General features: G+C 48.7%; 1 protein-coding gene across 1 annotated transcript in view; it reads right to left on the bottom strand.

Moving 5' to 3' along the window:
• Positions 1 to 12673: 12673 nt before the first annotated feature.
• Positions 12674 to 15377, bottom strand: part of FABP6 (fatty acid binding protein 6, ileal) — a 25329-nt gene continuing 22625 nt past the window's right edge. The window contains exon 6 of the mRNA XM_011966676.1: positions 12674 to 12787. Within this exon, the coding sequence (XP_011822066.1) occupies positions 12734 to 12787 (54 nt within the window). The 3' untranslated portion in view covers positions 12674 to 12733. The remainder of the gene's footprint in view (positions 12788 to 15377) is intronic.

Consider the following 15377-nt stretch of genomic DNA (forward strand, 5'->3'; position numbering starts at 1 on the left):
GCCTCTTGTCCTAGGCATCCCCTCTTGGGCCGGCCCCTCTTTCCCTCTCCCAGATCAGCCCTGGTGGGCATCTCCCTATGCTAGGGGGTGGAATGTTGGGGGCAGCAGCAAGACCTCGGGAGCTGAGTCCTGCCCTCTGAGTGGGAGCTGGGTCACCCTAGGCACACAGAGGCCAGCGGAGGGGTGTGTAAGGCTTGACACCCCAGCTCCAACACCATCTCAGGGTTTTTCCAAAGAAACCAATAGGATATATATGGAGAGAGATTGATTTTAAGGAATTGGCTATGATTGCGGAGGCTGTGGTCTAAAATTTCTGGGGCATGCCAGAAATTTGGGGCATGGAAATTCAGGTAAGACTTGATGTTGCAGTAGAGTTCAAAATCTGTAGGGCAGGCCCACAGGCGGGAAACTCAGGCTCATTGATTTCTGTGTTACAGTCTTGGGACAAAATTTATTCTCCAGCAGACCGCAATCTTTGCTCTTACAACCTTTTATCAATTGGATGAGGCCCACCCACATTATGGAGGCTTTTCTTGAAGTCACCTGATTGTAAATGTTAATCACATCTAAAAAAATACCTTCACAGCAACACCTAGACTAGTACTTGGCCAGACAACAGACACCATAGCCTAGCCGAGCTGCCACATAAAGTTAACAATGGCACAACTCACCAGCCGCTGGAAGGCAGCTGACCCAACCTCTCTCTGAGCCTCCGTCTTCTCACCTGTTAAAATGGGAGTGATAACAGACCTTGCCTCATAGGGTTCTCAAGAGGATTAAGTAACGTAATGTACATCAAGGCCAGTACCTCCAAAAAAGGAGACAATTATTATGTTTCTTCAAGCATAAGACCAGCTTTTTGTAAGATGCACTGTTATTTTATGCACTAAGACTTTTTAGAAAACTAAATCATTAGGCAGTTTTCAAGATACCATTGATTATATATTGCATTCTTATTTCAGAAGCGTTAAATGTCAAAATATGTAAATGTAGAATGGATGGGATATAGCATCAGCTATTATGAAAAATGTCAGTTTCGCACTCCTCCTTGAAGGGAGTCTCACTCGAGACTTCTGTCTTGCCCTCTACCTACCCAGCTTCCAGCAGAACCACCCTAGAGAGCCAGTGTCACAGTGGGACTGAGACATTTGCTAAGTGCAGATGCCTTGGATTAGACAAGGGAGGAAAGGGAAGATGAGCTCAGGGCCTGAGGCTGCAGCCCAGACCCAGGAGTGTGTTTGACACCGCCAAGGCGGGGGCTGAGGGCAGTGCTCACCACTTGCCTTGTGCAAGGCCAGGCGAGGCAGTAAGCTCTAGGTTTTGGGGATTCAGAGACAAGGCAAGTCTTGGGTTTACCAAGAGCACCACTTCACTTTGGACAAATCCCTCCCTCTTTGGGCTTCCATTTCTCCATCTGTTACTATGGAGATGGTCAAGTTGGTGGATGGGTCTAAGCTCTTGGGGTGGTGGGGAGGCTGTGCCACTTGTCTTTCTTCCACCCTTGGGCGCTCCATGTAAGATTGTGTTCGTTCCCATGCTGGAGGATGGCTATGAAAGCTTCACAAAGCACAAAGGACAGCCTTAAAGTTCCTCCCAGGGCTGGCATCGGGTTAAATTCAGAGGTTTTCAAGCCTGAGCAAGCTGCAGAATGACCTGGAGCCTTCTCTAGGAGGGGTGGGGACCCGGAAACTGCACTTTTGGCCAGCTTCTTGGTCATTCAGGTTTATGATTTCTTTGTTTTTTATATCTCAGTTGTATTTTTATAACTCCCCAGTTTATTTTGATTTTTTAAATTTATTATTACTATTATTATTATTTTGAGACAGGGTCTCGCTCTGTGGCCCAGGCCAGAGTGCAGTGGCACAACCACAGCTCACTGCAGCCTTGACCTTCTGGGCTCAAGGGATTCTCCCACCTCAGCCTCCTAAGAAGCTGGGACTACAGGCACCTGCCACCATACCCAGCTAATTTTGGTATTTTTTGTAGAGATGAGGTTTCACCACGTTGCCCAGGCTGGTCTCAGACTCCGGAGCTCAAGCAATCTGACTGCCATGGCCTCCCAAAGTGCTGAGATTACAGGTATAAGCCACTACACCTAGTCGAGTTTATTTTGAAAAGTATTTTCTGACATCTATATGAATTTAACAGAATTACCTCAAAGTATACAGAAATTACCTGTATTTGCCACTAAATATGAAATGCTGATGAAAGAATACTTAATGTACCAGTATTTAAGCATGTCAACATAATAGAACTTTTTCCAACTTTTTAAATTATTTTTCCCACCTAACCCAATTTATATTTGACATTTGGGTTACATGTGCATATAGAAACAGACCTATTACACAACTGACCATGGATAAACTAGCATACAAGTGTCCTTCCTGGATGTAATTAAGTTTCAGAGGCAGCATGGTTCAAATGGGAGCAAATGAGCTGACCTCCTCATGAAATAAACTAGGCAAAAAATCAAGAAATATTAAAGTTGCTAAAGACTGATTCCAAATCTTTTATTTCTTCCTTTTTTTTATTTTTTATTTTGAGACAGGGTCTCACTCTGTCGCCCAGGCTGGAGTACAGTGGTCCAATCTTGGCTCACTGCAACCTCCACCTCCCAGGTTCAAGCAATTCTGCGTCAACCTCCGGTAGCTGGGAGTATCGACGTGCACCACCATGCCCAGCTAATTTTTTTATTTTTAGCAGAGACAGGGTTTCACCATGTTGGCCAGGCTGGTCTCCAGCTCCTGGCCTCAAGTGATCCACCCGCCTCGGCCTCCCAAAGTGCTGGGATTACAGGCATGAGCCACCCACACAGCTTCTTCCCTATCTTTTAAATATACAAGTGTGCACTGTGGGTGTGTGTGAATTAAAACGATTCTAGACTGTGAGCTCCTATGGGCGGGGCTATTGTCACTCCATAAAAAGCCCTAGGGCAAAAAGATGAAGGTAGTGCAGGAAGCAGAGGGCGCCTGTCCTCCATCCAGCCATCATCAAACCCACTGAAGAGGCAGACCCGATTATCTTAAGTCTTAGTGGGCTTAGATACTGACCTGGGCCTTCAAGGGAAGTTTTACTCCATTGTGTTTTGTTTTGTTGTTTTATGTTGTTTGTTCCACTATTTTTGTAATTGGGACAAAGTGAGAGGCTCAACTAATCTAAGAACACTTAATATACCCCAGAAACTGTCTGAATCAATGATTTTTATTCTTCTGCCAAACACAACTGATTTCCATCTGCAATTATTTTTTAAGGTAAGAAACAGTAAGTCAGTGAAGAAAGAGCTAGGACCTTGGGCTGTGGAACACTATGATACTTTAGCTTGTCCACTGAGAGATGCAGAGCCGAAGGCTGGGGTCTAGTCAGGTTGGCCGCAGCAGGGTACAGACCAGCCTCGGTGGGCTTCCCCCAAGAACATTCTGCGGCACCTGACACACTGCTGGTACACCGTCTCAAAAGGCAGCCATTTCCATAATAAGGATCTGCATTAATGTTAGTTTTGTGGATCACAGCTCTCAAGTAGTTCAATTTTAGCTTTGCAGCTTTTAACTTGATTGCTTTTTCTATTCCTATCTCTGCTGGGCAACGTGGCTCATGGGAATGTCGTGCCTCTTCATGCAACTGTGCCCTCAGTAGTCAGGGGATTCCCTATCTCATACCCAGATGTCACCGTGCTGTCTACCCTCCAATTCTCTGAAATGTTTTTTGACTTACTTTTTTTTTTTTTTTTTTGAGCCAGAGTCTTGCTCTGTCACCCAGGCTGGAGTGCAGTGGCACAATCTTGACTCAGTCAGTCTCCGCCTCCCAGGTTCAACTGATTCTCCTGCCTCAGCCTCCCACATAGCTGGATTACAGGTAAATGCCACCATGCCCAGCTAATTTTTGTATTTTTAATAGAGATGGGGTTTCATCATGTTGGTCAGACTGGTCTCAAACTCCTGACCTCAGGTGATCTGCCCGCTTCAGCCTCCCAAAGTGCTGGGATTACAGGCGAGAGCCACCATGCCCATGCCTTTGAAATGTTTTGATCTGAAAACTGCTTCTGCAATGGGTGACCAACAGATGTTACCCAGATACACAAACAGCACTGGCTTAGGCACCTGCTCTGCCATCTCTCCGTGCGCAGAGGCACCCAGAGACTGCCCGTGTGATTTATTTGAAGAAACATTGAAGGATTAACTGCAGGAACTGGTTCCCAAACTCAAATGAGAGTAAGGAAGCAGCGTCCCCGTCTGAATGTCTGAACCATTTGAGTCGTAGACCTATACTTAGTATTTCTTTGTTCTGTGCAGCATTTCTTTGGCTTAGCTGTGTGAAGGGCTAGGACACCCGGACTTCTTTTCCAAGAAGAATCTGCTTCTTTCCAAACTAGCACTGCCGACTGAATGCCTGGATTAGGGTTAGGGTCAGGGTTCCACTTCCTCCTGCCCTCCGGGTTCAAAGTCCATCTCTCCAAAGCTATTTCTGCTCTTCCCCTTAGTCCTTGTGGGACTGGCTCCTCACCCCTCCTTTTTTTTTTTTTCTGAGACAAAGTTGCTCTGTCACGCAGGCTGGAATGCAGTCGCATCATCTCAGCTCACTACAGCCTCCGCTTCCTGGGTTCAAGTGATTATCCTGCCTCACCCACTCGGGTAGCTGAGATGACAGGCAAGCGCCACCATGCCCGACTAATTTTTGTATTTTTAGTAGAGGTGACGTTTCACCATGTTGGCCGGGCTGGTCTCAAACTCCTGACCTCAGGAGATCCGCCCGCCTTTGCCTTCCAAAGTGCTAGGATTACAGACGTGAGCCACAGCGCCTGGCCTGCTGCTCACCCTTTATATCAGTGATTTTCAACAGGGGTCATTTTTGACCCCCAGGGGACATTTGTCAATGTCTGTACATCCACTTGGTTGGAACTGAGGGGAGATACTACCAGCATATAGTGAGTAGAGGTCCAGGATGTTGCTAAACATCCTATACTGTACAAGAGAGTCCCTCATGGCAAAAAATTGTCCAGCCCAAATGGCAATAGTATTGAGGCTAAGAAACCCTGCCATAGGTCTCAACTCACATGCTACCTTCCGAACAGGCCTTTGTAACAACCCTAGTCATTCTCTTGTTAGCTGTTCATTTTCTGCATGGTATTCAAACCATCCGAAATGACTGCATTAATTTGTTTACCTGATTTTACGGCTGTGTCCTAAACTACCTCCCGTCCCACCACCCCATATAATAATAGCTCCTGGTGAAGGTGGCAATAGTCATTGCAGCTGGCATTTGTTAAGTACTTACTGTGTTTCAGGCACTTGCTCATACTATTTCTTACAGCCATCCTAGTAACCCTACAAAATAGGAAGTATTATTAGCTGTGTTTTACAGATCAGAAAATAAGGGTGCAGAGAGGTTGTTTGCCTAAGGACAGCAGCGGCAGTGAAGGAGCCACAGTTCAAGCCCACACCATCTCAATCTGCCACCATCCTGTGCTCCTGACTCAATGGCTTTGGAATGCCAGAGGCAAAGGCTCCGTGGCTGGCCCAGGTGGCCAGCCACTCGCCTGGTAGGGAACACCCCACCAGGGCAGGACCATGGACACGGGTTCATAAAAGCGAAGAGTTGCCTGGCGTTCACACTCCTGATTCATGGCTGGGGTTCTCAGAGCACGCTTACCAGCAGACACAGAACCGTAGCTCCTTGCACATCTGCCACCGGCTAACATGATTTGCGGCTCCATCTGTCTGCTTCTAATATGCTCGGATCTGGGAAGGGCTCCCTGAGCTCCCAGCCCCATCTGTGAAGGTGAAGACGGGGACCAGGCTTGGGGCCTCCCCAGACCTTCCCCCAGGAGGGGACCTGCCTCAGTGCTGGCTCAGACCAGCTCCAGGTACCATCCAGCTTGTCAAACAGCCTAAAGAGCTGCCCTCCTCTTTGCCAGCAACCAGCATCCTTGTGTTTCTGAGGCAATCCCTGGCACCAGGTGCCTGGAAGAGAATCTTAGCAGCCCTCATGAACCAGGGTCTGTTCCTCAGAGTAGACCCTTGTGAACCGAATTTCAGCAGAAGGCAGCAAAGCATTTGGTAGGTGTCTCAGGTCAAATGCCCGCCAGGGCCAGGTAGGTACCATGTGTGTGCAAATCCAGCTGGATGACTGACAGTGCGAGGTGGTGGGGACTGTGTCAAGCTGTAATGTAAAGTCAGTGTCCCCCTAGAGGATATGATGGATATGATGTCTACTCAGTTCCTACCTGGTATTCTTTTTTTTTTTTTTTTTTGAGACGGAGTCTCGCTCTGTCACCCAGGCTGGAGTGCAGTGGCACGATCTCGGCTCACTGCAAGCTCCGCCTCCCGAGTTCATGCCATTCTTCTGCCTCAGGCTCCCCAGCAGCTGGGACTACAGGCACACGCCGCCATGCCCTGCTAATTTTTTTTTATTTTTAGTAGAGACGGGGTTTCACCATGTTAGCCAGAATGGTCTTGATCTTCTGACCTCATGATCCACCTGCCTCGGCCTCCCAAAGTGCTGGGATTACAGGCATGAGCCACCGCGCCCGACTTCTACCTGGTATTATCTTTCAGAGATGTAAGCTCCATGTTTCCAGATAAGCTGGGATTCTGTGCTTTCTAGGAAATTAATTTTTTAAACTTTTTTAAATCAAATTTAAAACATTTTAACAAATAGCCGATAAAACATTTTAAGTTAGAGTGGAATCTAAGATGGGTGTAGTGGCTCACGCCTGTAATCCCAGCACTTTGGGAGGCCGAGGCAGATGGATCACCTGAGGTCAGGAGTTTGAGACCAGCCTGGCCAACATGAAACCCTCTCTCTACTAAAAATACAAAAAATTAGCCAGGCATAGTGGCAGGCACCTGTAATCCCAGCTACTTGGGAGGCTGAGGCAGGAGAATCACTTGAACCAGGGAGGCAGAGGTTGCAGTGAGTGGAGATTGTGCCACTGCACTCCGGCCTGGGCAATAAGAGTAAAACTCTCTCTCAAAAAAAAAAAAAGAAAAAAAGAAAAAGAACACAGAGCCTGAGAGGTGAGAGGTCTGAGAGCGTCTGGTCTTGACGATAACCCTCTCTCCATTCTGAACCTCTGTCCCCTCATTTTAAGGGGAAGGCTGCCAACCTGGTGTATGGTTCAGGTGTATGGTAAGGAAGCCTGGGACATGTGGTATCATCATTCAGCAGTGAATTCCACAAGGACCACTGGAAATAAGTGGACCCCCCCTTCTTTAGGGCTCAGGTGAGACAGCTTCACCTCCCTCCAACCCAGCTCCCACTTCAAAGGAAGAACTCAAGTGGCCAGGCTTCTCCTGGGCCAGCTATGGCTGGTTGTAGGCCCCTGCCCTTGTCAGAGACACACAGGCAGGACATCTGGAAGTCAGGCCTTCTGCTGCTCCCCAGCTGTGTGGACTTAGGCAGGTAATTTCCCTTTTCTAGAGCTCAGTTTCTCCATCTGTAAATGAGAGGGTGGGACTGGAACCATCTCCCAGGTCATACCTAGCAAGGGAGCATGTCCCAGTGGCAGTCCATGGTCTTGTTACCTAGAGTCAGGTCCAGCAGGTCTGAGATGGGAGGTTTCCCAGGAGAAGCTCGTGCACAGCCAGGCTTGGACACTTCTCCCTGCTCTAAAGCCCTACCCTGTATGTGCCAGTTCTCACCAGTAGACCTTTCAGGAAGAGCCTTTAATAGCTCCTTTGTGCACACTTACTATGCGGCAGGCCCTGTCTTTGGCACTTTCCTCATGCTCTTATCCTTACTCCTCTTTTGCCCTCACAACGCCACCATGAGCTAGCTGGATTATCACCATTGCCTAGATGAGGATACGAGGATCCGGGAGGCTGAAGTTCTCACCATGCCATGTCACCCTTAGTTGACACACAGCCACACGAAGGCCCAATCACTCAAGATTTCACTGCTCCTTCCCCCCAAACACATCAGGTATCCAAGGAATGGCAGGCAGGTGGCAGAGTGCCACCTAATGGTGATCTTCTTTTTTTTTTTTTTTTTTTGATTTTTTAAAGACATTGTCTGGCTCTTTCCCCCAGGCTGGAGTGCAGTGGCGTGATCTCAGCGCACTGCAACCTCTGCCTCCTGGGCTCAAGCCATCCTCCCGCCTCAGCCTCCCAAGTATCTGGGACTACAGACGCACACCACCAAGCCCAGCTAAGTTTTTTGCATTTTTTGTAGAGACAAGGTTTCACCGTGTTATCTAGGCTGGTCTCAAACTCCTGAGCTCAAGCGATCTGCCCACCTCCGTCTCCCAAAATGCTTAGATCACAGGCATAAGCCACTGCGCCCAGCCCTAGTGGTGATCTTTAAAGATGCTATGAGTAGCTCCCAAGTTCACCAAAGGAGCTTGCCAGGAGGGAGGCAGGTGCCCGGGCAGAGTGGGAGAGATGGCTCCCAAATGTCAGAGTGAAGGTCAGAGAGACCCTGTGGTAAAGGGCACCTGAACCAGGTCTGTGGAATGGGAAGTCCTTCTAGCTTGTTGCACAGTGCAGCAAATGATGAAGCCAATCTAACTTTCTGGGGGTCACGAACATGGATTAAAAAAATACTTTTTTGAAACGGGATCTCACTCTGTCACCAGGCAGCAATGCAGTGGTGCAATCATGGCCACTGCAGCTTCGACCTCCTCGGGCTCAGGTGATTGTCCCACCTCATCCTCCCAAGTAGCTGGGACTAAAGGCACATGCTACCATGCCGGCTCACTTTTGTGTTTTCGTAGAGATGGGGTTTCACCATGTTGCCCAGGCTGGTTCTTGAACTCCTGGCTCAGTGATCTGCCCGCCTTGTCCTCCCAAAGCATGGATTTTTACCCTTTATCCTTGTAACTCCCCTGTGACCAAGGAAGGGAAGGTCTTACTAACTCATTTTACACATGACCAAGATGAGGCTCAGAGAGGTCCAGTGACTCACAAGTTAGTGACAGAGGCATTCCTAACCCTTTGATTGCACTGACCTGAGAGTGATGGTTGTGATGATGGAGGTGATGGTAGAACTAACATTGAGTGACTTTGAGCACCTCTATTAGGTAAGTACAGTTGTTATTCCCATTGACAGGTGAGGAAACTGAGGCTCAGAGAAATGCATGAACTTACCCCAAGGTGACACAGCTACTAGGTGATAAAGAAAAGATTCAAATCCTAGTAATGTGACTCCAAAACCAAATCTCTTTTTTTTTTTTTTTTTTGAGACAGAGTCTCGTTCTGCCACCCAGGCTGGAGTGCAATGGCACATCTCGGCTCACTGCAGCCTCCACCTCCTGGGATCAAGTGATTTTCCTGCCTCAGCCTCCCAAGTAGCTGAGATTACAGGCACGTGCTACCACACTTGGCTAATTTTTGTATTTTTAGTGGAGATGGGGTTTCACTGTGTTGGCCAGGCTGGTCTCTAACTCCTGACCTCAAGTGATCCACCCGCCTCAGCCTCCCAAAGTGCTGGGATTATAGGTGTGAGCCACTGTGCCCGTCCCCAAAGCTCTTTTTTTTTTTGAGACAGGGTCTCGCTCTGTCACCCAGGCTGGAATGCAGTGGTGCAATCATGGCTCACTGCAGCCTTGACTTTCCCGGGCCCATTCTATCCTCCCACCACAGCCTCCCAAGTAGCTGGGACCACAGGCATGTGCCAACATGCCCAGCTAATGTTTTAATTTTTTGTAGAGATGAAGTCTCCTTATGTTCTCAAACTCCTGGGCTCAAATGGTCCTCCTGTCTCAGCCTCCCAAAGTGCTGGGATTACAGGTGTGAGCCACCGCACTCGGCCCAGAGTCAAAGCTCTTAACCACTGGCTCTTCTGGCTGAGGAATCCTCCCTGCCAAGATGCCAATGACATAGGTGCTTTTCTCCAGCTTGCCTTATTCTATTTACCCACACTGAGAAACTGTAGCTGCATTGGTGGGTGAAGCCCACACCCAGATTACTCTCAGAGACTCACTCACTCACTGCTGTGTGACTTTGGATGAATTTCTTTTCCTCTCTGATCCTCAGTTTCCATGTCTGTGAAATACAGAGTTTAAACTAGTTGAGAGCTGAGGTCCTGCTTTTCCATCGTCTGTGAATCTGTGAGTTTATAACAACACAGGCTTCAGACTTTCTCCCCTGGCTGGGGGCTGTGGCTTACGCCTGTAATCCCAACAATTTGGGAGGCCTAGGCAGGGGGATCACGAGGTCAGGAGATCGAGACCATCCTGACCAACATGGTGAAACCCCGTCTCTACTAAAAATACAAAAATTAGCTGGGCGTGGTGGCACGTACCTGTAATCCACGCCACTCATGAGGCTGAGGCAGGAGAATCACTTGAACCAGAGAATCAGAGGTTGCAATGAGCTGAGATCACGTTACTGCACTTAAGCCTGGTGACAGAGCAAGACTCTGTCTCAAAAAAAAAAAAAAAAAAAAAAAGAATTTCTCCCCTGCCAACAATTTGAATTTGTTCCTGAATCAATTACAGGAGTAAAACTTCTACCTTATCTCTTCTGTCTCTCCTTCCCTCCCTCTCTCTCTCCTCTTCCTTCCTCTTTCTCTCTCTCCCCTTCTCTCAATTTTCAGCCTAATTATAGTTAACTCTGTTATTTAGAGACTTATTATCCAAGCTCATTATGAGTAATTATTCAGTCTGGAGGGGAAACAGCAACACTGCTAGTTTAATTTAATGCTTACCTAGTTCACTTAATTAGTGATAAGTCTTGGCAAAACGGTGGAATTCATGGGTCCTTGCTGGGTGGGTGGGGAGAGGCTGTGTATTGTTCTTAGAAAGATAAGGTTTCAAAGTAGAATGTGGGAGGAGGCAAGAAAAGGCTGCCTGTGACCTGGGCCGTGACATCTGTCCAGGTTAAGGCTGGCCCACAAGAGTGAAAGGCTGCAAACTGCACAGAGCTAGAAGGACCTTAGGTCAGGTAGCACTTATTAGGCCCCTTCTGTGTGCCATACCCCATGCAAAGCTCTGGACAAACCTTATTCCTTATGTCTCACATGTGGGACTTGTACATTCGAAATAATGTAAGTACTACCTGCCTTCGGTAATTCAACTCTTATAGTGAGTACGTTCTGTACATTCGAAATAATGTAAGTACTACCTGCCTTCGGTAATTCAACTCTTATAGTGAGTACGTTCTGTACATTCGAAATAATGTAAGTACTACCTGCCTTCGGTAATTCAACTCTTATAGTGAGTACATTCTCCTTTCAGTAGTATCTCAGGAATTTTGATAAGTTAAGGATAAATTTTCCCATTTGATACCACTATATCTTTTACCTCTCTCACCCTTTTCACAAAGGGAGGCCTTAGGCCCAGGGCCTTGGGCAGGCAACGGAATCTGGCTAGAAGTCAACATTGTTCAGCTTTGACTTTTTAAATAGTTTTAAATTATGGCAAATAACAGTGGTTGTCTATGTGTGGAAGTGACGTGATTTTCCATTATAGTAAAAATAAGTGAATTGTCACATAGGAAAATACAGGGTAGCCGGGCGCAGTGGCTCACGCCTGTAATCCCAATACTTTGGGAGGCCGAGGCAGGTGGACCACCTGAGGTCAGAAGTTTGAGACCAGCCTGACCAACATGGAGAAATCCTGTCTCTACTAAAAATACAAAATTAGCCAGGCGTGGTGGCACGTGCCTATAATCCTAGCTACTTGGGAGGCTGAGGCAGGAGAATCGCTTGAGCCCAGGAGGCGGAGGTTGCGGTGAGCCAAGATCATGCCATTGCACTCCAGCCTGGGCAATAAGGGCAAAACTCCGTCTCAAAAAAAAAGAAAAGAAAAGGAAAATATTGGGTAAAAAAGAGGTCAAGGTGGTACCCAGATGTGGTAACATTTCCAAGGAGAGAGGAGGATGAAAAAGGTCCCCTTCAGGATTCTGGATTAGAGATTGTCCCAGGACATCTGCCAAACCCAAACGTTGCCTCAGAATGCTTCTCAACCCAGGACTCCAGGCACCAGATGTCAGGGTGACCCCGCCCCCACCCCCCTTCCCAGCCCCCCCGTAGCCTCTCGAAGTTCTTCCCAGGCACCCCGCCCAAGCCCTGTGAGTCAAAACCAGGACACTCCAGTACCTCCTGCCCCTCCTATCACCCCCATTGCCCCTTTGCCATCTCATAGACCACTGATCCCCCTCAGCCCGTCATTGGTCCTCCTGGACCCCCTTTGTACCCCTCAGTGGGTAAACTGAGGACCAAAGGGATGACTCCACAGCGAATAACAGCAGAACCCTGGCCAAGCTGAAACAGCTTCCCTGGGCGAGCCCTGGTCCATCCCTACTTTGAGCTTTGGAGCCCAGCAGCCGGGGCCCTTCCTAGAGGAACAGCTCCCACACCACAACCTCCAAGTCCTGATATGCCTGTCCTGTGGCCCATCCGAGAATCAATGTGTTACCCTTCCCAGCTGACTTTGTCTCCATAAAGGAACCTTCAAGCAGCACAGAGTAGTGGGTGGCAGAGTGGGGCAAAGGCGAAGGAGCCACAGAAGTGTGCCCACCATGCTTCCTGTATGCCACCTTCAGCCTCACCCAGAGGGCAGGAGCATTGCAGTCATCCACATTCATGTCTTGCTCTGCCATGACATGAATCCCACAGGGATCTCAGGGCCAATGTGTGGCCCATGTGGCCACCCTTGGGGGCTTTCCCACCCTCACCCAGCCAGAGCCCATCCCAAGACACCAGAAAAGAAAAACAAAGAGGTTCTGGAGCGAGCAGCGTCTGTCCTTGTATCAGTTTTATTGGCGGGTTTGTAGCTCCCTGGGCCGGGCCTGGATGCCTAGGCCAGTCTCTTGCTCACGCGCTCATAGGTCACACCTCCGATGGTGGAGACCTGAAAGAAGCCACCGGGACAGAGGGAGTCAGTGCCCCACCCCAAGGTAGCCAGGAGGCACCGCTGAATGAAGATGAGCCTCCAACCCCAGCCTTGAGTAGATGAGAGTCAGGTGCACCACTTCTTTGGGCCTCAGTTTCCCAATTTGTTCCAGGAGTCAGTGTGCGGACTCCCTGTGATGAATGGTAACCGGCTGTGAGGGGTGATGTGACTCTGGGTGTGGAACCCTGCACCTCTGTTCCTCTCCATTCACCCATGATTCCCCTACATGATTCCATTTAATCCTCCCAGCAGCCCTGTGAGGTTGTTCTCATTGTACAGATGAGAAAATGGAAGTTTAGAGAAGTCAAGTAACCCTTCCAAGGCCACACGCCATGGCTGCACCGCACAGTGTTTATGGGTACCTGTCACGTGCTCGGTGATGGGAAGATACAGTCCCTGCTTTCTGAAAGCCTAAGGTTTAGTGGGAGAGGCAGGCGGGGGCATGCAGTTCATTGAAGGCCCACAGTGTGTGGTGCCTGGGGCTCCCTGCCGTGGAGCTGTGCTGCCATTGGAGGTGCACGTGTCATCAGCTGGTTTGCACACCCAGCAAAGGAAAGCAGCATTTCCATGAGAAGGGCGGATAGCAAACAGAGCTGTGGGAGATCCCAGAGGAGGCAGGGAGCCACTGACTAGGTAACAGGACGGGGAATTGGCTGTTGGACAGAAGCCTGCAGAATTGGATTTGGAAAAGCAAACAGGAGAAAGGGAGTTCAAGCAGAGAAACCACATGGCACAGAAAGGGAGATAGGAATGGCTCTGGCCAGCCAGCTCAGGAGCAGTAGCTGGTCCAGGGGGGCTGGGCAGAGCATACCTGTAGGACTGGGCAGTAAGGCCATGGAAGGTCAAGCGGAGGAGTTTGGTCCTGATTCATGACAAAGGGCAGCAGTGTGAAGTGATGTGTGACTTGCATATGGGATGGATGGAAGGTAGGGGAGAGGTGGAATCAGAGGAGGCTGGGGCTTAGTGTAGGGGAGAGGTGATGAGAACACCATGCCTTCTAGTGGCAGAAGGCAGGAGGGATGCTTACAAAATGCACTGTCTGTTGGTAGAGAAGTGGGGAGGTTCCAGGATGATTCTAGGCCTCTAGAGATGGGAGATTTGCAATCAAGACAGCTCCTCTCAGGGCCTAGTCATGGAACTTTGTTTATGTGTGCGCATGCCTGGGTCTATATGCATGCATACATGTGTGTGTGCCTGGCTGTGTCATGTGTGTGTGTGCATGACGACCCTGAACTCCAGCCACTGCCCACACCACATGGGCTCCATGATGAGGAACCTCTGGGTATTGACAAGCAAGTTCGCTCAACTTAGGAAGATCAATTCTCTTTTCAGGCCCAAATCTGCTTCCAGTTCTCCTGCCCTATGCTCTCCCTGCACACCTCACAGGCTGGGGAACTTTGCTTCTTCTGGGAGTTATTGACTGACATTTCATGTAAAAATGCATCAAAAGTCCTTTCATTAGATCCTTCGAAATGTCAGTTTTCACCCAGGAGAAGAGGGATATAGTCACTTTTGTTCTTTTTACAGTTTTTCAACACTGTACATCTATTAATTTTTAGACTTTTTTTTTTTTTTTTTTAGACGGAGTTTTGCTCTTGTTGCCCAGGCTGGAGTGGGCACATTCTCTACTCACTGCAACCTCCACCTCCCGGATTTAAGCGATTCTCCTACCTCAGCCTCCTAAGTAGCTGGGATTACAGGTGTGCACCACCACACTCGGCTAATTTTTTTTGTATTGTTAGTAGAGACTGGGTTTCACCATGTTGGCTGGGCTGGTCTTGAACTTCTGACCTCAGGTGATCCACTTGCCTCAGCCTCCCAAAGTGCTGGGATTAGAAGCATGAGCCACCACACCCAGCCAAGTTTTAGATTATTTAAACAAAAATGTTAAAGGGGGATAAAAAAGACCCATGGGCCTGGGCAGAAGAGGCAGGGGGCCTAGTCTAGAAGTTCTAGAAGTCAACAGATGAGATCTGCCTCTTCATGTACTAGCTGTGTGGCCATGGCCAAGTCCCATGCTATCTCTGAGCCTTGTAATGCTGCTCTCTCTGTAAAATGAGTATAATGGGAGGGCACGGAACCTCTTGGGCCACGTTACGGACTCCATGTGTGTCCCCCAACCAAACCCATATGGTAAAGGTTGAAGCCCCAATGTGATGTTATTTGGAGATAGGACCTTTAGGAGGTGATTAGGTTATGAGGGTGGAGTCCTCATGAGGGATTAGTGCCCTTATAACAACAGACACAAGGCCTGATACAGTGGCTCACGCCTGTAATCCCAGCACTTTGGGAGGCCAGGGCGGGCAGATCACTTGAGGTCAGGAGTTCAAGACCAGCCTGACCAACATGGTGAAACTCTGTCTCTAGTAAAATTACAAAAATTAGCTGGGCATGGTGGCACACGCCTGTAATCCCAGCTACTCAGGAGGCTGAGGCATGAGAATCATTTGCATGGGGGAAGCGGAGGTTGCAGTGAGCTGAGATCAAGCCACTGTACTCCAGCCTGGGCAACAGAGTAAAACTCCGTCTCAAAAAAAAAAAAAAAAAA

The sequence above is a fragment of the Mandrillus leucophaeus genome, unplaced genomic scaffold (genome assembly GCF_000951045.1).
Source record: "Mandrillus leucophaeus isolate KB7577 unplaced genomic scaffold, Mleu.le_1.0 Scaffold77, whole genome shotgun sequence".
NCBI classification, from domain to species: domain Eukaryota; kingdom Metazoa; phylum Chordata; class Mammalia; order Primates; family Cercopithecidae; genus Mandrillus; species Mandrillus leucophaeus.